Raw genomic sequence first — 24,087 nt, 5'->3', positions numbered from 1 at the left:
CTTTTCTAATTGAAAACAACCCGAAGCAAAGCAAACTATGAGGAAAAAGCCAAAAATCATCAGATGAGATAAATTGGGAAGGCGCAGAGAGGAGGGGAAACGAGAGTGTGAGACATTTAGGGAGATGAATATATCGAGAGATGGGGGTTTCCATTCTGTGTGGCAGAGCCTCAAAGTCAATCTTCATCAGCAATCCCATCTTTGTGAGGAGCTCTGGCTGAGACGGGGGAGGAGGAGCAGCAGACCAGATAGATCAAAGCTAACTAAATGCGAGGATCAAAACTGAATTATTACTGTAGCCTTACAGTAGAATTATGTACGCACTACTATTCCTGCACACAGAAGTAATCGGCCTTTGCTTTGATGGTATTAGGTTTTGCCCTGGTACTAAACTGGGGCCGAGAGATCTGGAGAAAGAGGAGGAGGAAGGGTGCACGCTGTGGGGGAGAGCGATTTAAGGACTGAGGAGGGATGTTCATTTAAGTTGGCAGAGAATTAGGTTTAAATGGCCCTTATGGCTGTGGAGAGAGGGGAGGGAGAAGAACTACAACTGCAATACCAGCCAGCGAGAAGAGTTCAAGAGTTGAAAAGACATGATGTGACTCCAGATAGGCAATCTGGCTTTATTGCTTGAAGGCAGAGCTGGTGGTTAAAAAAAAAAGTGACTTGATAATGGGAGTATAAACTGGAACTTACGACAGCCTCTCTCGTCACTCTTGTCAAAGCAGTCGGGTAATCCGTCACACTGCCACCCGCCTGGGACACACTTCCCATCGCCACACATGAAGTTTCCGGGGATGTTGCACTCTGTGGTGAAGTTGTTCCCTGGAAGCAACTGGCTCTCTGGTTGATAAACACGAGAAGAGAAGTGGTGAGGAGGATGACAAGAAAGAGCACCAACTATTACAATCTCACTCCGAAAAAGAAATCAAACAGGTAGAGGGATATTACATTCCAGCGATATTCATCACCACAGTCAAAATGGAAGACTGTTATTATCTCCATTCTTTAAAGATAGAAAAATATTAAAGGCAGTGGTTCTATTTAAACAGCCATATCAATCTACCGGCAAATAAACAAAGCCCGATCTCATGAATACAAAGCAGAGTAGGTCATCTAGTGTTAACAGTATTGTGGGCGAAAGCATCAGTTTAGAAGTGGGCAGTATAGTAATGGGGAAGATAAGGATACAAACAACAAAGAAGTCTCCTATACAAACAAAGCACATATTTACACCTTAGACATAGATGCACTGATACAGACACACAGACCAGCAATAAACACATTCAACACAAAGCATGTGCCCTGAACTAGTTAGGAGCATTTCTAGTTGGTGCAGTGCAGCTGCAGTATAATGGGCTGGAATGTGAAGCATGGCCCTTTGGCTGAGGTTTGACACTATACGTTGAGCAGTTTAGCTCGTAAACAGAACTATGTGGCAGTAATGAGGAGTCCTGGACAGACCGGGGAACCCTTCTATGCTGCAGTGCTGAAGCTGGGTTCACCTGGTACTGTAGTCCACTTAATTACACTTGAGATGCAGGAGACGCACCTGCTGTGAGAAGGCTTAAGACCTTTACACCTTGAATAACCGTGTGGTTTACCAAAGCAGTGACTGATTGGGTCACACGACAGATCTCCTCGGCTTAAATGACTCCCGCTGTGAAGAGCAGTGATTTGAAAATGAGACAAAGGTACAAATGTTAAAGGTTCAGTCTGTAGGATTCAGGGGGATCCATGGAATATAATCTCCAGAGTTATGTTTTCACTCATGCATTTATCACAAGGTTGGACTATTTCAATTCTTTACATGTTGAAATAGGCCACACTCTAAGATCCCAGCTTCAGTTGGTGCTCAGCAAGGCTTCTGACTGGTACACATAAGCGTGAGCACATTTCACCGATCGTGGAATCTCTACATTGACTACCTGTGCTGTATAGGATTACTTTTAAAATGTTATTGTTTGGATATAAGTGTTTAAATGGAGCAGGGCCTGCCTATCTGTCTGACCTGTTGCAGCCCTTTACCACATGTCGCTCACTCAGGTCTTTTGACCAGCAGCTTTTAGCTGTTCCTATAGATCCAAACTGCCTACCCGGGCTGTGGCCCAGATGGTAGAGTGGGTTGCCCCCTAATCGGAAGGTTGGTAGTTCGACCCGCGGCTCCTCCTCCTCCTCCTGTCTAAGTGTCCTTGGGCAAGACACTGAACCCCAAGTTGCCCCTGATGGTGTACCATCGGTGTGTGAATGTACTCCTGATGGCGGGCACCTTGCATGGTAGCTCAGTGTCATTAGTCTCATTATACAAGTGCAGACCATTCACCAAGCCTTTTCTGTTGCAGCTCCTAAGCTTTGGAACAACCTTTCCCTTTATATCAGGTCATCAACCTCCACACCAGTGTTTAAAAGCCTATGTATTTTTTACTAGCTTTTCCACAGTAACCACTATTTAAGTTTTTATTTACTTTTCCTACATTTTTGTGTGTTTCGTGTTGTCTTAATATTGCTTTTGATTTGAACTGTTTTTATTGATAAAATCTATGAGTGTTTAATTCAACCTTAGTTATGTTTTAAATGGGCTATGTAAATAAATTTGAATTGACTAATCACCTGAAACTAAGAATCGTTGTGTGTTTGTTACCTTTGAATGAACCATTCATGTGTACATAGGGAGCAGGTTCTCTTCAAGAGAGGGCCTATTGTGACACTCATTTGGAAGAGAAGGGTAAGTCAAGGAGTGATCAGTTGCAAACAACTGCGACCTCACTGCTAAATGTGACTACCCTGTACACATTGCTCCTTTAAATGTGGAAAGGTTATGACATACACTACCTCCAAAAGTTGTTTTTGAGAGATGCTGAAAAATGGCCCGCTATAGTTATGTTTAATGACAAAGACACTGCTTCTGTTCTTTCAACATTTCAAAATAAATCTGATAAGTGAATTCACTTTTACAGAAGAAACAGCGTTTGTTTTCTCAAATTAGTCATTAGAGAGACAAATTCCAAGTCAGACAGTTTTCATTACCACAAGATCCATCATACTCAAATACACATAGAAAGCCCTAGCACTTAAGCTTTAGTGAATTCAAAAATAAATGTTAGTTAGCTGATTTGCGCTCAGTAGATGTAGCCAGCTCCAAGAGTGCAGCTGAGTAACTGACACATAGAAATGCACTGTTCTTACATCATCCTTTTCCTGCTGCCATAAAAGGGCAGCAGGTACTGGAAACCATGTATAGATCCACTCTTAAATGGGACAGCACGAGTCCTCTGATCCTCTGTCGGGATGATGCAAACCCCCCTTTTGTCTCTTGCAATATGGAAACCAGATGAGTGAGGAATGAAGAGAAAAGGCTATAGTAATTCATGAGGACAGGAGAGTATTCCAATTATATTTTTTTCCTGTTATTCATTTCTCTCATTCACCTGCAATGAAAAATATTAATATTATTATTTGTCACAGTTCCTTCACAAAGCCTAAAGAAATCGACTTCTTGTGGCGGCCTCTAAGCAGTTTCATCTCTGAGGTTCAATGGATGGATGGATGGATGGATGGAATTTCTCCAATGCCAGATCAGGGTATTTCATGTCGACAGCATCACACCATGTTGAACATCTTGGATATGTAAACGTTGGGGGTATCAGAAAAAATGGATTCACATAAGAGTTAAGATTCTTACCTGCTACGATTCTCAATTCGTTCACAACTGCCAAACGTTATTATTTTTTCAATAATCTTTGTATGTTGATGGAAAGAAAAATGTAAAACTTAATTTCAAGAGCACAGAGCAGGACCTGGAAGGTGCACGGCACCCACATGCAAGTGTTACATTGTGGTTCTCCTTCGAGGAGATGCTTTCAAGTTAACACAGTTAACTTTCACTGAATCAATAATCATTTTCAATTAGAAATAAATTCTAGACCAAACTTGACACCAACAATCTGAATCTAATCAAATCATAACATTGGCAAAGACACCAATCTACAATATACCATGTAGGTATGTTTGAAAATTGCCGTTTCTTATTTTCTTTTTTTCTGTTTGATAAGAGACCTCCATCTTCATTTCCCCTGGCTCTGACATTATTTGTTCAGCTCATTCAGACAAAGGCACTCACACAAACAGGCCCATGTTGGAGAGGAACTGATGGAGAGAGGTACACCGACACAATAACATTGGAAGGTGTAAATTAGACTTGAGGGTATTTCACAAAACATCACGGATGGATAAGTCTAAGCTGAAGTTATTCTACCAATCTGACTGGAAAATGTGAAAATATTTCAAGAAAAAAATAGCATTAGAAAAAGCATAACGAATTTAAACATTTACAACATCAGTTAATAATCATCTTATTAAAAAGCTGTCAATTGCTGATACGTTAGACGTGTACCTACTATGTTCTGAATGTCACTGATGAGGATGAAATTCATGTCGCTTTGAAAAGGTAAATGTTGTAACTCCTTCGCTACTCTTGTTTACCAGCTCTTTCTGACTTGTTCTTTGTAAAGTGTACACTCCTTACATAAACTATTCTTTAGATCCCTCAGCAGCTTTAATGAGGGTTCACAGACCAACAAACTTGCACAGCAAATAAGTGTGATTAGGGGCACTCAATGCTGACAACACAATTGAAGAAAGAACAAGAGAAATGTCCATTCAGAGCCACACAGAACAAGTGTCGGGAGAGGCGTGTAAAATGACTTCAAAGAGCTGCATGAGAGAAGCTTTGGGTTAATTGGAAAGTTTCTTAAGGGAGAATGAGAGAACAGAGAAAGGACTTGTGTGTTTTGTGTGTGTGTGTGTGTGTGTGTGTGTGTGTGTGTGTGTGTGTGTGTGTGTGAGAGAAAGAATGTGTGTGTTAGAGAGATTGCCAAAGAGAGTGAAGAAGAAAGACGGTTGACAGACACCTCATCTTTTCCCATGAGTCTCTGACAAAACCAGCAAACCTTTTGCAAGCAGCCCTTCTTGTATCCAGTAGCCCATCCATTGGCAAGCTCAACACATCTGATTCCAATGCCCTTGTCATTCTATCGATGCATTTATAAGCCTGAATACTTATAGTGGTTTATCACTGAGGTAACGAACAAGTCCACCTCATTACCGCAGTAAGTGTAGCTACACAGCTCATTACAGATGGCTCTGAGAGACACACTATTAATTCCCTACAGTTCTCTGCAGGCACTGCAACACTCCCAAGGTGACCTGGAGAATTTTAATGGCCATGACCGTGGCCGTGCACACAGCCCAAAGCCTTCATTTCATATGCTTTTAACTATTATGTTGGGGAGCGCTCGGGGCATTATGCACAGCTGCACAACACTGCTGTGTACAACTGTGGTCACACAGTGGGTGTGTGAGGGGGAACAGGGGAGATAAGGCAGGGATGACGATGGACGCTTGTGTATCTTGCTGAGGGAAGTGTAGACCAATTACTCAGAGTAAATATTGACTATACTATCCTTGCCTCGGCACACCCACCGCTGGCCTCCCATCCTTTCCCACCTTCCACCATGCCTGTGTCCACTAAGGCCCCATTTAAACTGTTAAATCATAGAGCGTATCAGATTGATTTTTTTTTTAAATTTTTTTTATTCGAATTTACATTTTCAGTTTGTGCTACTTCCATGAAGTTTAGGGTAGTTCACTCACAGTGAACTTCAGAAGAAAGAAATTCTTCTCTCTTCATCTTTTTATCTCAGCTGCTGTTGCTGGTGCTCTTTATAGAGTGCACCTCTCAATTATAATTTGAAATAAAAATGAACTCCTTGCATAAACAAGTCTAATTTCCCAGAGGTTCTGAATAATACTGATATTAAATCTGGAGTATTTTTTGCTGAATTTTCTAAAACCAACCCTAATGTAATCCTTTAATGTCTCATGTCGAGTCATAAGTAACAGGCAACATTAGCATCACTGCTGTGGTATAAATATATTGAAAATGGTTCAGTTACCTTGCTCAAAATGATCAAGATTATATCTATTCATCTCGCTCATTAGAAATCCAGGTCGATAAATATATTTTGTTTTAAAGGTTTAATTCACCATGTCTCCTGCTTCACTGAAAAATTGCCGTACTCGTGCAAGTTACATACTCCAGGCTGTTGTGGTTACAAAATAATGCCCATACACACACATCTTAAACTAAGAGTTAAGATAAGAAAGGATAACCTATTCAGCATAATTTGAAAACAGATCCAAGATCAGATTGCGTGCTGCTGCATGTCCCTTAGAATGTAACAAGAAGGGTGTATGCACCTCTCTCAATACCGCGCCCTTAAAATGACATATTATATGTTAACCACGGGTGCTCAGATGGGTACAAGTAGATGTGCTATTCAACAACATGAGCGCTAGACATGTGGCAAGCGCATCAGTCTGAACCCAATAAAAAAAAACAACTTGCGATGCATTTGGTACCACTTTGGGCACAAAGTAAAACACCAAGAAAAGAAAAGAAGAAGGCAGCTAAAAGCACAAACATGCATGCAAACAATTTAGTTTGGGGTTTAGAAATGTTTTATAAGGAACTGCACTCAATGTTTGTTATGGATACACACAATGCTTTTTGGTGAACAAAGGTAACAAATTAAAACAAAACAAAAAAACTACATAGGACGTCTATAACTGAAACAGCCATTTCTGGGTTAAGTTTGACCTTAAAAATATCACAAACAAGAAAACAAATCAAAGAGACATGCAAACATATGCATATCATATTACGAGATTGAAATGCTGTGGGAATGCAATTGGAGAGATCTGGGAAATAAAAGGGATGTCAATTATTCAATATCTTTAATCACTGTTGCCCAGTTGAACAAGCAAAAATCAAGTCAATGCATAAATGGCAAGCTTCCAACTTTCATTCCAAGATTTTCCCATGGGTACATCTCATACATAATGATTCTGGAAATGGCATCCCGGAGACTTTGGTGCACCCGAAGCAATTTTCTGAATATGCGAAGCCGGGTCCAGCCACCCACATCTGCCAGTGTCTTCCAGGTCTTATGAATATTTTCATACCAAATGTCATTATTCTGCCCCAACATTGGGCAGCTACTTTGGTAATAAAATCCATATTACTCTTGACAGTTGCTATTGAAAATTTAATAAGCCTTAAAGCATATAGATGGCCTCCCCTCACGTATAAAACCCATACGGGTGTGTCTAAACCTTGGGTTGTGCTACTTAAGCACTATGGTGAATGTTGCTGCAATACTCAACAGGGAGATAAAGGAAGGTAATTGAAGGCGAAGTCAGAAAAGATTCAATAAAGACTTTACCAAGACGATAGAATATAACATGCAAACAATGTCAACTCTGAGGGAAAATAGAGAAAAAGATAAGTAGATGGTAGAGAAGCACAAGATGCAGCTGGACACAAGTTACATGGAACATTTACGGAAGAAAAATGTAGATGAGTAATAAAAAAAGAAAGAGAGGTTGACAGTCACATCATTTTCTGCTACTGGATTTCTTGTAATAGCCGCACCCTAAGCACGTTCTATTCTCTGTGCTCTGTACATGAAAGGTCAGTGATATAAATTTATATCTGAGATGACTATTGGTTTGGCTGTTACTGCTTTAACTTCATATTCCTCCGCAGGCTTAGATATCTGACCTGCATTGATTAGCCGTGGTTAAAAGGTTGAGCCTCAGATTGAAACAGTACCAGTAGAATTGATTGGGCTGACTTTGTGTACTTTGGGAACTAAAGAAGAATGGGAAATAATGCCAAGGCTATTGGAGAAGCATCACAATAAAATATAGCTGTTACACTTCCCAGAGGAAAAAATGTTTTGTCCTCAGAAATAATCCCACATTTTAATTGCCATCCCTGAATGTAGGCTTTTTGTGTGCCTCTGCACCAGCGACAGCAATAGCAGGAGCCATTTTGTTAAATGGTTGTTAAAACTTGCCAAAAATGTTCACTTGGTCCCAAAGATGAACTTTTTTTTTAGATTTTCTGTAATCAAAGGTTAAGGGCATTGTGACTTCACATCAACCTATTGACGAGAGTGATATCTCAGGAATGCTTTCAGGGAATTTCTTCAAATTCGGCACAAACATTCAATTGGACTCAAATATAAACTAAGGTGATTTTATTGGTCAAAGATCAAGGTCACTGTGACATCACGTCCAGTCCTAATCATGAATGCAATATCTGAATAACACCATTAGGGAATTTCTTCAAATGTGGCACAAAAATTCACTTGGGCTAAAGGATGAACTGATTCAATTTTAGGGGTCGAAGGTCAAAGTGACGAAGAAATACGCTTGTGGCCTTGAGTCTAAAATTAATGCGTTAAGCATGACAATTTCACACAAATGTCTAACACTAATGCTGAAGTGATGATATTTTATATCCAAATGGTCAACTTCACTGTGACATTAACATATTGTGCAAGAACACTTTTCCAGAACATTTTTCAACACCTTAACTCCAGAAGGAGAGATTGTGACCATATTGAACATTTGGTTGAATAGTAAATTGGTGACACTAATTCTGGGCATCAATCTTGAAACTGATTGTACAGATCTTTTGTGCTGTTGGGTTGAAGTTGTGTGTGAAGTATTCACGCTTTAGAATTTGTAACTTCTTTGCAGCAACATTTATATTTGAATCACTATCTACTGTCAATCAGCCTTAACGGCCAAGCATGTGAACATTCCTTCAAAGACTTCCCTACGTATATTATGCGAGTCTGGATAGACATGGATGTAAGGTGCAACTTGACTAGTTGGCGGTGGCATACAATCACGAGGCAGAAGTTCTAGTTTTCTCAGTAATGCACCATGCTGAGTAAAACTATCTCCGATTAATAGAGAAATTCTTTGAAGTAAAAAACAAAAAAGAAAAAAGCATGCCTACTGACATTACAGTCTAATAATGTCAACAAACATGGACAGCAAAGTCTGCTTGTGTTATAGGAGTGAATAAATGCAGCCCAGCTCTGAATAAAAGATAGCTTTTTCAGTTTCCATGATTGAAACCTATTTTTCAATTACACACAACTTTTAATGGGGTAGCTATGCAAGCGGGAGGTTCTGAGGCGCAGCGGGGGGGACGGAGGTGATTTGGCTGTCTCTTTCATTGTGTGAGTGTCTGTGTGTGGGAGCGGGAGAGAGAAATTCCTAGAGAGAGGAAAAGACTCTCCATCCTGTTTCTTTGGCTCACTGAAGCATCCAGTGTAAATAAGCACGAGTGTAAAGAACCTGGTCTGCATCAATTAAAGACACCCGACAGACAGAGACACACACAGGCAGGGCAGCTTAAGCACAACGCAACATAGCAAACGAGGTCTTAATGTGGGAAGATAGAGAAAAGGGTAGTCATGTATGGAAAACGGACAGCAAACCAGAACCATATGAAGCCGGCTACATTTAGGCGTCCGTCTCTATTAGATGCTCTTTAGCCTTTTTCAGCCTCTGAGGGTGAATCTGTTCTGTGACTCCAGTTGTTTCGGGGGGAGGTGCCACTCGCTTTATAACCAACTATGCAGTTACTGCATTTGTAGTGTCAGTTGGCAACAAAACCTCAATGACAATGAAGCTAAATGAGAAATTGAGCAAGACTCCGTTTTAAACTTGATTTCACTTAAGTGCGAGGAGTGTGCGAAGAACACAGACAGAACAAGTCAAGTCAGAAATGTTCAGGTCAACGCATGCTATGCTCACTCGTGTCAGTCAGTAACGGAGTGTAAATGATGAAAAAAAAACAAAAGACAGAATAACGCAGATTTCAAATGTAATTAGGCTTTTAAAAGTGCAACATCCAAAGTCGTTATGCCAATCCCAAAGGGCCTTTTTTTGCGTGTATAAAATGTATTTTCATGTGCTGCTCATGCCAGTTTTGTGGTGTATGCTGTAGCTATGTACACTAACTTGACACAAATAAAGTTGTGATGCATCTTCATAAAACATCGACAGTCAGCAAAAATATTGATCAGCAGTTCCTCATTAAATACACACATACCTGATTTGGTGCTATAAAATTGTATTGCTCATACAGAAGGTAAACATGTGGTGGACTGCATGTTGCATCACATTTTCCAAACATAAATACAAAATAAATTCCCATAACGATAAAACTAAAGGGAAATTTTGTCAGAGAAAGAACAAATGAAAAGACATACAGAATGTGAGCAGGAAACTACAAGTACTGAAAATGAAAAGTTCTTGCACTGAAAAAAAAAGGGATATGCTTTGGGGGAAAAAAAATGCATGGTGGATGTGGGCATAAAACTTCTGCATGAAAGGATAAATTCCGATGTAATTTCCACTTAATAATCAAATGCAATGGAAAGTACCATCAAGCTCAAATTAGGAATTGCAGTAAAATTTAAAAAATGCATTAATTTATCATTTATGCACAATGTTGTGTTACCACGTTCCATTTCTGACGTATTCACAATGCTACTTTCCCATATTTTCATTTGTTAAATGCCATGTCGTTGTGTATGTTGACTTTGTGTTGTGACTGGTTTACTCAATATGTAGGTCATCTGTTGCATTGATACTTTTATCAAGCACACAAAAAAATAAGGCTTCCTCATAAAAGAGAAGTTGTCAGTCAGTCTTCCTGCACAATTCCTCTGTTGCTCCCAGAGTAGAGGATCAAGGGTATGAACGGTTCCGGACAGCCCAACATCTTCCTTGCTCCAGATTCTGCTGATATACATTTCTTACATCTACAGCCAGAATTGAGGAACTGAACGTAAACTCGTCCTCCAACGAAAATACAAATGTTTGCTCTTTTGCTTTTATAATTTGTATGGATTTCAGACCTCGTTTTCACTGTTCAGAGAATCCATTCTATTGCACGTCACCGGCCAGTTTCATTGACACAGCTGGGGACACGGCAACACTGGTACCTGCGGCTCTACAATGAAAGTAATCCTACGACCAGACAGGTCTTAAACAAATCCCAGATTTACCCAGTTGTAAAAAGCACACAAATAGAAATGAAAACAAAAGCTTCGTCACACCTGAATCGTCTGATTAATTCATAAACAGGATTTGAAAGACATGGTGTTGTGGGTAAAAATAAAAACCCTAAGCAGCTCTCCAAAACACACCTAACACCACGATAGGTAATAACGGAACTACTTTGCTAAATAACGTGCTTTGTGACTGAACTCGAATAAAATGTGATGTGTAGAAACATTGCCAATACTGTAAAAGCAACACTCCTGCTCTCCTTACCAACATGACAGCAGTGTGAGTAAATCTTTTTTGACATGAGATGCCTTTAATTGGAGAGATAATTGTGAACATACAGTTTGTTATCTAATCCTGATTATGATTACTGTCTAAGTGATCAAATGAGAAGGCGATAGAGTACAGACGCAGCATGGTTTGTCATTTTTAATCAAATCTAAAGTTGCGAGTTTTTTGGGGGATGAGTAATGGAGACACATTGACTTCTCATTTGGTCATCATCACTTGGTTTGTTTACTGGAGATGAGAATACAGCCACACAGCTGAAGTCAATTATGCTGTTAATTTGTGATGCACTATTCTTCTGATTAGGATTCAGTGATGATTTAATATACCAGGAACAGATTGAAGATTCAGAATCAGTTTCAATGCTAAAACCTACGAGATATAATTAGGCTGGGGTACAGAACTTCGATACTTTCATGATACAGCCTAAGTTTCTTTGATACAATTTTGTATTGAAAAATACCTTTTCCCGTACCAAATTAACAAAAAGGCATATCTTTTGCTACATTTACGCATAGGAAATTCCATTAGAGTGTCAGTGAGCCAATGCAGTGTTTACCATACATGGGCTCTTATTGAGCGGCCCACCCTCGTAAATAAAATCACTCTTTAAATCTTACATTAAATCACCTCATTTCACTCTTTTCAAACAACATTTTTGCCACATACCTGAATGAGTTGCATGTGCTGCAGTAACAGGAGGCTTCTTAGGGCCTGATTTACTAAGATCTCAAATAATAGATACTAAATTGTGTTTATTCCAAAGGTTTGCACATTTATTCTGCACCCGTTTTGCAGGTGATTTACTAAGAGTAATTGTGTCTTTGATATCATGTGCAAATCGAAGTTAAATGCCGTGGGAATAACAAAAAGATCAATAGATGAAATTATGAGAAGATGGAAAGATATAAAAAATAAAAAAAACAGCTTTTAATAAAACGTTGGCAAATGAAAGAGCAGGGCGGGTGGATGAGATTCCGCTACCAAACACCGATCAGCAGGTTCAGCTCTTTCTGTGATGAGCAGGTCAATTAGTTTCATTCAGTGCCTCGCGAGTGCTCTGGAACTTTTTGAAGTCACCTGTGAATTCTGCAGAATATCGCATTCAGGACCCGGGGCGGCACACCGGAAAAGCAGGACTGGGATATCCAAGCTGGAATGACCCAGAGGCAGGACAATGCTGAATTGTAAGAAGTTTTTTTTAATTGCTGGTATTACGTGGCTCCTCTTATCAATAATCATTTAGTTCATTCAATAACTCAAAAATGTCATCGCTGCACAAACGATATGTCTGTAAATGTTTTCTCTCTGTCATCTCAAAAATCTCTCCACGGGTGTAAAACCACGTTCTCTACGTATTCTTTGCTTTCCTGCGTCTCCTTCTCACCACAATAAGAGCAGCCGTCTCTCCAGATTTGCGCAGCTGATTAACACGTTCCTTTCAGTCGTACTAAAATACACACGCAATCACTTCTCCTATTTCTACTTTCAGGTTTAGTAAATATCATTGCGGGTGATAAATGTATGTATTTGCATTTCCCAGTATTTTGCACGTTCAAGTAGAAACACCCTATATTACATATGCATGCAGGCGAACACGCAAAATGGACGCGTGTTAAATTGCAAATTTGAAAGACACAATCCTCACTGCAGAGGTGTTTAGAGAACAAATCGCCACACATAGCAATAACTTGCATGTGAGCTGTTTGTGGAAAATCTGTAAATTGCAGCTTCTGGTGATAGCTTACATGCGAGATGTTTAGAGGACATCTATTAATTATAGTGATTGATTAAAAACTGCATCTCTTGTTTCTATCCCTACAAAGTCGCCTGTATCATTTGGTTTACACTAAGAAAGGGCACACTACTGGGGACAGTTATTATTTAGGTGATCAGTCTTACTGTGTAGCTGGACCTCGTGACGCTTATTGGTACAATAACATTAAATATTGTGCTGATATACCAGTTATATAATGTCTTCTTTTGTGCTTGACACTGAAGTAGAGGACTCCTATTAAATGGAAATGTCTCTTACGTTCATTCCATCTGCTCATTTTATGTCTGCCAGGGTACCAAGCACATACACACAGCCAGAGAGATATAGACAGAGCGGGGGAGGCGCAGTGAGCAAGCAAGTTAAACAAAAGCAGCATGGTTGCCACTGAAGAGAGCAAAATCATGTTTAAGAATCCTCCTCTGTCACCGGTCGGTGGTGTAGTGATATTCCGTTTTCCCCATATCACATTCAAAATATTCCTGTCACAAAGAAGCACTGTGCTTTCTGAGCTGCACACACATTTGTCTGCACAACTAGTGGCATGAAAATTTCAGTACACAAATGTCAACATCCCGAGGAAATGGACATTAATAAAAACAAGACTTTCTCAACCCACTCATCCTGCTGAATTTAACGCCAAACAATCCTAAAACCCAAAGCACCAAGCGTGCTTGGAAACAGCAGCTAAATTTAGTCTATGAAATAAAATGTGCGGTTTGAGTGGCTGTGTTCATATCAAAGTGTAATCAGACCAGCAACATTACAGTGGTGGGTGTGACGCAGCATGCCACTGCGCCTCAAGGCATCTCCATATTTGCATATTCATTGAGTTTGGAATTTTTTATGAGAAACAAGGACTACTTGTACTTTTAATCCTTTCCTTTAGTTTAGCAAACATGTTTTTATGGAGAAAAACATATTAGGCTAAATATTTTCAATGCAGAGTATTTTGTGTGCATGTATCTGGAAGGGATTCTAAGCTAGTTTAAACATGAAAAAGGTTTCTTTTTCATGTTGTCAAAATTTGATACTTAAAAAAAAAAAAAAAGGAAGAATGAAAAAACGATCCAAGATGGAAAAAAACAAATTAAGACAATCGATCATGAATTGGGAGTCCAAGGACATTCCAAACAACCCTTCTGTCACCCGCTGTCAGACCAACTCTACAAGGTTTTGAGCACCAACCCGCACAAGGAAAGCGTGATAAATCCTCAGCTGGATCAGCCACCGCGCTGGTCAGCTCTCTGTAGTTGAGCTGTCAGCCCAATTCCCCTATGTGCATCTGGAGAGAAACAAACAATGGACCACAAGCTGGTCCTCTCTATTGGATGAAGGAGGATAAGTCTGCAGAGTATCAGGAGCCAGTTGTTTGTAGGACTGGACACTGGCTCTCAAGGTAAAATATGATTATTCCTTAGGGAGGCAACGCTGAATATCTGCTTCAGATGTGCAAAACATACTCCTCGAAAGCAACTCAGTAAAGTTTGTTGTTTGATCAAAATTGAAAAGGAGGCAGGAGAGAGTATGAGTCATATTGTATAAACTCATTATTTTAGGACTAGCCTGGTAAATATATGCACACAATCAGAGTCTATCAACTTTAAAGTACTGTATACAAACTGAAAAGGCAAAATAAATGTAATTACATTGTCACTCGTCTTGATATAATCCTTTTCCAACAAGGGTAATTTGGCAACATCAGAAAACCATTAAATGTCCTGAAATGTACTTTGTACATAAGTTATCTTAGTTTTTCACCGTTGGATCGATGATCTTGATAAAATATACCTAAATAAATGTAACTTTTCTGACCTCCTGTGGCTCATGCAGTGATCACAGACATTAAGGGAAGCTCCACACAAAATTAAGCAGGCTGCACCACATGGGCTTTGCCTCAAAGGTTCATTGACAGTGCAGCGGGAGGCTGTCTGGGGCTTGCTTCACAAGCCTTCTGTTCTCTGCCTAAAAATGTAAACAAAATGTGTTCAAGTAGAATATGAACTTTATAAAGTGAGAGAGTCACTGTGTATATTTCTTGCCTGCACTCAGTTCTTTACATCCCTTGCAAGGCAGGGACTTCTTGGCCTACCAGCATAAAGTGCGTTCCAGCATTTGTGAGGTTCAAAAGAAACAGCCTTGATAATGATGTAAATTTAGTTATAAAATGTCTGATGATAGCCAATTTATTTTTGGATTCAGTATAAAAAAATTTGTTTTAAATTCCACGAGGATGTGACCACCGAGCAACGAGCAGGCTTCCATAAGGGAGGGGCTTTGACAAACCCTCTTAAAAGCTTCAGCCTTGTTAAAGAGGCTGCATTATTGATGGTGCATCTGTGGGCTGAAATAGCACCGGAGTGAGTTGAGCGAAGCAGAGAGACAAAGAGAGAAAGAAAGAAAGAGAGTAACAGAGGAGGGAGAAAATTAATGTCAGAGAACTGAGATTTTGGGAGAAAACATATATGTTTACTTGTTTTACATGTTTATAGAATGTTGAACTTCTGATGATCCACTGATGATGGCTGCTTTAAAAGATATTCCCCAAAATTCCAATTATGCACACCCCAGAATGCGAACCACCCATTGACCATTTCAAAAAATTGCTGGGTGCTGGAAGCGATCATATTTGGACAAGGAGAGAGGGGTTAATCTGACAGAACACAAGGACACAATGCCCCGCCCACCTATACCGTAAATCTGACTGCATCCCAGACATGTCAGTCAAACCAGGCACACCCCGAAACATACCTCTCTTTGAGTCCTAATATCTAATTAATGATGGAACCATTTACAGAGGGACACCAGGATACTGATCAGAAGGAGTGAATTGAACTAATGACATTATAATATATAAAAAAAAATAATATTGACTTTGTATTCTATTCGAGAAATTTAAGAGGTTGTTTTGGAGACAACCCCTAGTGGCCCTCAAAGATATTGCACTTCATGGCACTCCTGCATTGGCTTCACTTTACAAACCTGAAGACTACGTCCACTTTTATATCCAGTCTATGGCACAGACACTCTATTGAAAAGGTTGTGGCTTAACCCGCTGAAATGTAAACTCCTGCAGGGTAACAGGTGGGTCAGTGGAGAAAATAAATAAATAATAAATAAATTGTTTCTCTCATCTGAGCGACGCTGCATGGCTGTATATATAAATATATATATATATATTATTTTACTTATAAAAATACATCAACAATGACACGTTAAGGCAAGAAAAACAAAAATTTTTTAGTTGACCAGTGTGACTCGTCTTTATATATATATGTACGCTTGTAATGGACCGCTTGTTCCAGAAATTACTTCCTGCAATGGATTCCCTAAAGCTATTTCTGTGTTCTTACTTATGGCTACACAAAAGGCTGAAGGACACATAAAGATGCACACAAAGTAGCAAACACAGCTCCCTGGCAACATGAGCATAGCAACGTGTTTCACCAGCTGTTATTATGTAATAATTTAGTGGCCACTCTTTCATCAAACAGGCCATGCCTTTGAATCTGTGGAATGATGACTGACCAAATTAGCCTGGCTTGGATAAATAAGGCTCCATTAATCACACACTGGTCTCCCATTAAAGTGGGATCACAGATCACAGTGAGCCTTTAATCCCATAGCATTAGTTTATTTTTGTTGTTTATGGGTTCATCTGCGGTTACATTAAAATGGAGATCAGAACGTAAATGCATTACAATGCACGCTCAATACTGAGGACATCAAATCCAGCGCGTCAATGTTACTGGTTACTCGCACACTGGCGGTAAAAGGCACTTTCAGAGAAGTTGTTTTGTTGCAATTTTCTTTTAACCACTTGGCTTGAGTTGCAGATAGGCAATTGTCCATCTAATCCTCTAAGAGATGACAGCAGCAATTTCAACAGAATCCTAGCCTATTAACATCACCTTGGGATTACCTTCACAGCAAGGAGTAGCGGATGGAGGGAAGGAAAGGATGAGGTGGAGGACGATGAGTAAAATGAGATTTAGATGTTTGGAACTGTGGGAAAGCTGCTCACTGCACCGAGTGTAGAGAAAAAGCAGTGCTGTTGAGACAGATGGACAGAAATAAACAAAAAAAAGGCACAGATAAGACCAAGAAAAATATGCACAAGTACACACAATGTCAGCCTGAAAGACATCTTCCTTTTGTGTTTGTATTTCTTCATCAGTCCCAAGAAGAAGCTTCCCCTGTCAAACAAACATCTGTTCCATTAATTCTGATTCCCTGCACTAGCCACCAGCGGCACAAACCTAAATGTCAACACTTCCCTGCATCTCTTTCATCATGCAGTCAACTGTCGCAGAACACACTGGTAAACAGCACGTACCCTTCATCCACCTCTATGCAGCAAGACCCCTCACTGAGCAAATTGGCATTTCAGCAGAGCCAGCCTGATAGTGAGGAATGATGCAGTGCCACATAGGAAATCTGCCAGAGATGACCTTACGTTACACCCGTGAGACTCTCTCACACCGTTTTTCCGTTTGCTTTTCGATGTAGATGATGAGTTTTGAACAAGACGGGGGGAAAACATCAAATAAAAGAAATGCAAACACATTTCTTAGAGTAAGATAAACAAAATTGATATAAGATTTAACCTTTCTAAATGCCCAATGAGCTGGAAAACAACAAGCCGAAACTTAAATGTCATAGGCACTGTATATGGGGTGAGAGTGGATCTAATTTTATAAAGCCATTGTTTAAGAGATGGAAATTGAACTATTAATTCTTCTTAGAGCACGCTGGCTCATTATGCAGCGTGGAGAAGATGTACTGTAGCAGAGGGTGCGATGAGAGGAGTGAGAAGGAGGAGGAGGAGAATTTGCACCCTTTTGCTTAAAAAGTGCCTAGGGAGAGAGGGAGAAGGAGAGAGAAGAGCAATAAAATGATGGAAACGAGGAGCGCACAAAAAAAAAAAAAAAAAAAAAAAACAGGCAAAGACTGCCTTTGTCTGTCTCCCAGTCTTCAAGTAATGAACTCCTAATTGTGTAGCCAGGCCATGGAGTCACTGCAGGGGTTGAAAAGCAGCAGGAATTAACTATATCTGCCAAACGCAGCAGGGAGAGAGAGCGATAGTGGAACAGAAAGAGAGAGCACAAGGTGAATGGGAGAAGAAATAAAGGGATGTGATATTGAGACACTACATTAAGAAGACGGGGTAAAGGGGAAATGACGAGGGCATTACAATGAAAATATGTATTTCAACAGAATGCAGATGAGGGGAAAAGAGCACCAACGGCCCTCGACTACCTCGTCTCCGGTGTCGGTCTCTTCTCACTCCCTGTAATATAGTATCTACTCAACCGAATAGTAATGAGTAAAAGTGGTGTTAAGTCGAATGGAGGGCCTTGGTTTAACAGGTGGAGGGTTTATGAATAGCTCCTACAGTGGCAGCAGATGCTGTAAATAAAGTTCATTCCAATAGGATTTCAGTCTATGTGCTGTCTGTTAAAGGCCAAGCTGGAGTCAGATGAAATTTGACAGGAAAAGGCACGAATGCTGATGAGAAAGGTCGTGACAGTACACGGTGACCAATTTTTCCCCAACTGGTAATTACAGTCAGGGCAATGAGTTCACAGCCGAGGGACATCTCACTTTCTATTTCCCTCTGCTGAGCTTTTTTTTCTCCCTCCTCTGTGGGATCAAAAGTGGATGTGGAAGAGGTTTTAATTTGTGTGTTTTTCCGTGTCTTTGTGTGTTTGACTGTGTGTACTTAAGCAGGTGCGCGTACAGTATTGATTCATCTAAATCTATACCGACATGACTGCAGCGTCGACTGCCCCCATTGTGTCTCCCGGTTGCTACTTCATTCTTCTTTGCTGGCTTGACTTTTCATGTCATACTCAGACCTGTAATTCTGTGATACAGAGCCCTACATATCTATGTTGTCATGGTAATGGCTAAAAAGTACTCTCACACTGCACACACTGAGAAAAAGCACCATGGTCTCGCAACCGTTTGCCTTTCATCACGTAACACGTCGGTGCACTTTGCTGCTCAATATTACGTGCGGACTCGCGTACAGAGCTGCAGTGCCTTGAAGCCTCTGTCGCCTCTCGTGGGTCAACACCACCATCTTCTCTGACCTTCTTCCGCGTTAGCCATTGTTTCTGATGGCCTTTGCTCGACACGTATTTTCTTCAGTGGCTTGCTGACCAGGTGACTGAACACGCATCAGTCTGCACCAGCGATTAGCGCCATCCACCTCATTTCTCTTCACTGCCGCTACACGAGTACCATCTGTGGTAATGGCATGAGGGCTGGTGGATGAGGGTGGAGGAGGTGGCTGGTCTGACAGAGACACACTGCTCAAAGTGCTCAGCACAGCACCGGTAAAGACACCAAACCAAATGCAAATGAATGGCTCGCTGTGAAAGTAGCTTTGGGGCTGGTTTTAGAAGGTTTTTTTTGTTTTTGTTTTTTTTTCCTCCGGTGGGATTATGTGCTTTCATGTTAGTTTGTGCAAGTTAATTAATTAATTAATTGTGCGGTAATGTGCCGTTCTATGCCTGTATGAATGTTTCACTAACAGTGTACAAAAAGCATGACTGGATGTCATGTATGTTTGTCATTATATGAAAGTACCTGCCTGTTGCAAAGTTTCTCTCAAGCACCTTTTGCAAAGTGTCAACACTATAACCATTTACGTGTGCGTGTGTTTGTGAGTGTGTGCAAATGCAGTGAAGAATGTGTGACTGGCTGCAGAGGTCAGTCAAGGAGGAATCTATCATAATCCATCATAATCAGCTGCTGTGCTGTTCCTTCAGGACAGATGAGTTCCTGACCCGTAGCGGACACGGTGGAGATGGGAATCACATGAGGGTGAAATATGATGTTTACCAGCTTGACTGTTTGTTTTTTTATCAGACATTTTCAACTCTATCGATGGCTGCATGGACAACGCAAGCAGGTCAAAGCCGCTATACATTTTTGTAGTTATTGAAAAAGCATAGGACATTTCTGTGCACTTTGTTTCCAGTGAATGCAATTCTTTGTATTTTGGAAGTGTCAGTTTGGAAATTTAGCCGCGTCAGAAAGAAGGAGTGATGGACATGCTACTGGCTATCCATGACAATCCAGATAAAGCAAATACTGTATCTGGGCATACATTTCGTATTAGTATATTTTATGGTATATTTGTGCAGTTACGTTTAATTAATCGATACCTTTAGGAATTAAGCTGTCACTCGTTTGATTAAGGCTAGATCATATTGTTACTGTAGTTGCACAGGTATGAGGAATGAGAAGCACACAGCACACAAGGGGCTTGGGTTGCCTGTTCTGCAGTTGGTCGACACAGTATTTATCATGAGGAAACTCTCAGTGACACTGTATCAAAAGCTGCCAACTTAACCTACAATGCTGATGTTGCTACCTGGAGATTGTGGCTGTTGCTGATATACGAGCAAATATACCTTGTCTGGTCTAAATAAAAGATAAAATTGTTTTTGTAAAGTTCTTCGAGTTTAAAAAACACAGCTATATGACACAGTATATCATATTATGTGTCATGTAAAAGAATAGGTCAGGTATCACTGAAGTAAAGGACACACACATATATTGTGCATATATTATATGTTTACATATACAGTATGCTGTGTATACATATACATTATATATATATATATATATATATATATATATATATATATATATATATATATATATATATATATATATACATACAGACCACTTCTGTCAGTGGTACACTGCAGGACATCAAAAACCTTGGAATGCCATTACACAAGTCTCCAGAATGCCCTAACTCTGAAGTACATTAATATAAAGATCCATTCAAGTCTATTGAAATCCCACCAATCCTTCATTACGTATCTGGAGTCATTAGGCGCAGGACGGCCAGCCTGACATATCGTCCTGGGCATATAAGAAATTAGTCAAATCCTCGGCCTGCAGCTTCTCATTAGAGCGGACTCAATTACCATCTCTGACACACCAGACCCCCGCAAAACTAATTGTTCTGGTCTAATAATTGACCTAAGCTAGGCCTGACCTTCTTGCCCTGCCCCCTTTATACCAGACTGACCTCAACTTTCACTTGCCCTCCTGTACTTCTGTTAGTCTCTTCTCGATCTTAAATACTAGAAGCAAAAAATGTGTTCTTTCTCTTCATTCCTGAGGAGCGGGAACTCCCTTCTGTCCTTGGTATTCATCGAAGAATTAAAAAGATTTCATTTTGAGGCGCAGCGCTGGGGGGATGTTGCCAAGCCATGGTTGACAGGGAAGCGGCATTAAGGCAATTAACATGGGCTTTGCATTTGATTCTGGCTGGCGAGACTGCCTCTGTAAACAGCAGGCGGGATCGGGTGATTAGTTCCTGTGAAGATGAGCGCCTCGCCTCCTCTGGTCCCTGTCCAAGAGAGGATTACCCTTTATACATATTGCACATACACTCTGTGCCTTTTACACACACAAACACACGCACACGCACACACACACACACACACACACACACACACAGACTCAAAGGAACGGTACCAGAAGAAAGACAACCGTGGGAAATCAAAGCATGTGCACACTTGAAGATAGGGGCTGACAGCTCACGGGGTTAAGCCATGTTTGTGGCATGACAGAGGTGGAATCTTGTCTCTTCCACAAATTAACTTCAAGCGTGTGTATAAAATGTACCTCTCCTTCCTCAGTCAGACAGCGAAATTATCCCCAGCTGTTTTGACCCTTTTATCATCCATTTAACACGGAGACTAATTCCTTGGATTCAGCTCTATTTAATGAGCAGGGTTTCAGGTATGTAATAATGGGAAATTCAATATCAATATCAAGGGGTCTTGAGTCGAAGCTCTGAAATTAATTGTGACAAATTGGCAATTATTTCAAGTTGGACGAATTGAGATTGATCTTATTTGTTCATTTATGCACTCGCCTAGAGGAGTAGCATCAAGTGCATAATAGCTCTTATGTCCCGAGATTGGAATTTCACCCGGGAGGTTGCTAAATCAAACGTGTGTCCGCGTGGGTGAACACGCAGTAATAGGTGAAGAGAATTCAATTGGCACTGTCAACTAAATGTCAATCTGGCGCAAAAAGAAGTGCAGGTCGCATCTCTCCCTTCTGATTTTCCCTTTAGATGGAGGTGGATATCAGAGTAAGAGAGAGGCTTAGCTGTCCTCTCCTCTCACTCCGTCACGGCTGGCCAAACACTGGTGCTGCCAGCAGAGGTTTCTGAAATAAGGCACAAAATGGCATGCAAACGTCTCTGTGGCAGAAATATGACACATCATCTTCCAGTTGAAACCTCAAAAGAATCTGCCACATTACTATCAATAAGACATAAAGATATGCTATGTTCATGCGGGAGGAAAAGGAATTTCATTGCCGTCTGTGAATTTCACACTCTGCAGCACCTCAATTATAATTGTGAGTTTCACTTCAGCAAATGGCTTGTTTCATGAGCCAGCATTTCTCATGTGTTAGTCCCGGGCTTAGAGTCTACCCCTGACCTAATGACCAATCGTAAATTACTGTGTTGTGTAATACAGGGAGAAAAGAGTTCTTCCAAAAGTCTCCGTAATCCTGAAGATTAATCTAATCCTGCAGATGAATGCATTAGCAGTAACGCTAACGCCTCTAAAACACATTTCACCTAAAATGCTATTAAGACAATTTGCATATTTATCACACAACAATGAATGCTTGTAATCAGACTTGGCACACAAAAGAGATAAACATGGAAAATAATGTCTGTGTGATTGCAATCCAAAAACCGTGTCGAGTCAAAATAAACATTTTCCTTATGATGAGATGTTTGGAAAATTGCACCTAATTACAGCACAGGATGGTGCTGGGCCGCTTGGCAGAATGATGCAACTGCCAGAGCTGTGTCACAATTACAAAACAATTATGTATGAGGCTAAAGGTGGATCCACAATAAGGTTTGGTGCTGCAAAATTATAACCGCAAACGTTTGTCAGCTGACATGTACGATCTCCAAATATAGGCACAAAAAAAAACAACCGCATTTGGCAGCATAGAAAATAAACATAAAAAGAACCTTGGTACATTTTCAAGGCCATGGTTATCACAATATCTCAAGGGACGTATCAAAGTCATGTGAAGATCCAAAAATATAGAACCACGTTATATTTTCACACCAGTCCACAAACAAACAGAGGGTCAGTTATCTATGTTCCTCTCTGGGTTTTTGTTGACCTTTAAGGTAATGTTTGTTTGGTTTGACAGAGGGATGTTGGAATTTCAGTCCAAAATAGCCTGTCCGTGTCCACACTGGCTGCCACGGCGGCTGTGAGACGCAGTACAGCAAATGACTGCTGATCACGGGGGACAGCAGGGGAGCCAGCTGTCAGCGTGCCAGGATTCGTTCCCCGTCTGACAGCAGGCAAAGCAACACAGGGGACACATAACAGCAGGTCATTCTCCTCTCAGAGGGCACACCTTGGATGAAGATAAAAAAAAAAAGTGGGGAAACCAAGGTGGTTGGGCATGGCAAAACTGAGCAAATGCTGGGTAAACTTCAAACAAATAAATCTCTAACACCAGCTGTGTCCCAACTGATGGCTTCGATCCTTCACAATCCGCGTTTCTAGGCGGAATACATCATATCGGGTGAACATATTCAAGGTCAACCACTTTTAAAAGACACAAAACTTTGAACAAGAGTCAACAACAGACTGACAGCAATCCAGTCTGCTGCTTGACAGCTCAAGCTTTGTCATAAAAAAAAAATGTAGTAGGTAATATAAAATACTCAATCAAAAATCATCAGCTTGCAATTACAGTCCACTGTGAGAGTGTTGCACTGGGACCTACATATCAACCCTGGACAAGTTTCCTCCGACTATAAAACGAAACAACATAATGAGTAAACACTTACGTGTTAATTCACCTTGATATTTTATAACCACAGTACACACATAAAAGCGTTTGTCCACAGAGATGTCGGCAGCAGAACAACTCATGCACGTGTCAGGACTCCATTTTTTTTTTTTTAAGCTTTAAACTAAACTAAATCAAGGAGCAGAGAAGGTGTGTCAGGTAAGATCCCATTCATCATGGACTGTCTTTTGGTGGCTCTAGGTTGAGAA

General features: G+C 40.4%; 1 protein-coding gene across 2 annotated transcripts in view; it reads right to left on the bottom strand.

The window, feature by feature from the left end:
* The window catches only part of ldlrad3 (low density lipoprotein receptor class A domain containing 3), a 78,686-nt gene that overhangs the window by 48,106 nt on the left and 6,493 nt on the right, over nucleotides 1-24,087 (bottom strand). For both annotated transcript variants that reach the window (XM_069163154.1, XM_069163155.1), the window contains exon 2: nucleotides 697-843. In XM_069163154.1, the coding sequence (XP_069019255.1) occupies nucleotides 697-843 (147 nt within the window). The remainder of the gene's footprint in view (nucleotides 1-696; nucleotides 844-24,087) is intronic.

This window comes from Embiotoca jacksoni, unplaced genomic scaffold (assembly GCF_022577435.1).
Source record: "Embiotoca jacksoni isolate LCO1_2020_lvr unplaced genomic scaffold, fEmbJac1.0.p SCAF_3, whole genome shotgun sequence".
NCBI lineage: Eukaryota > Metazoa > Chordata > Actinopteri > Embiotocidae > Embiotoca > Embiotoca jacksoni.
Note: the sequence above shows the minus strand (reverse complement) of the source record. Positions and strands in the feature narration are given on the sequence as shown.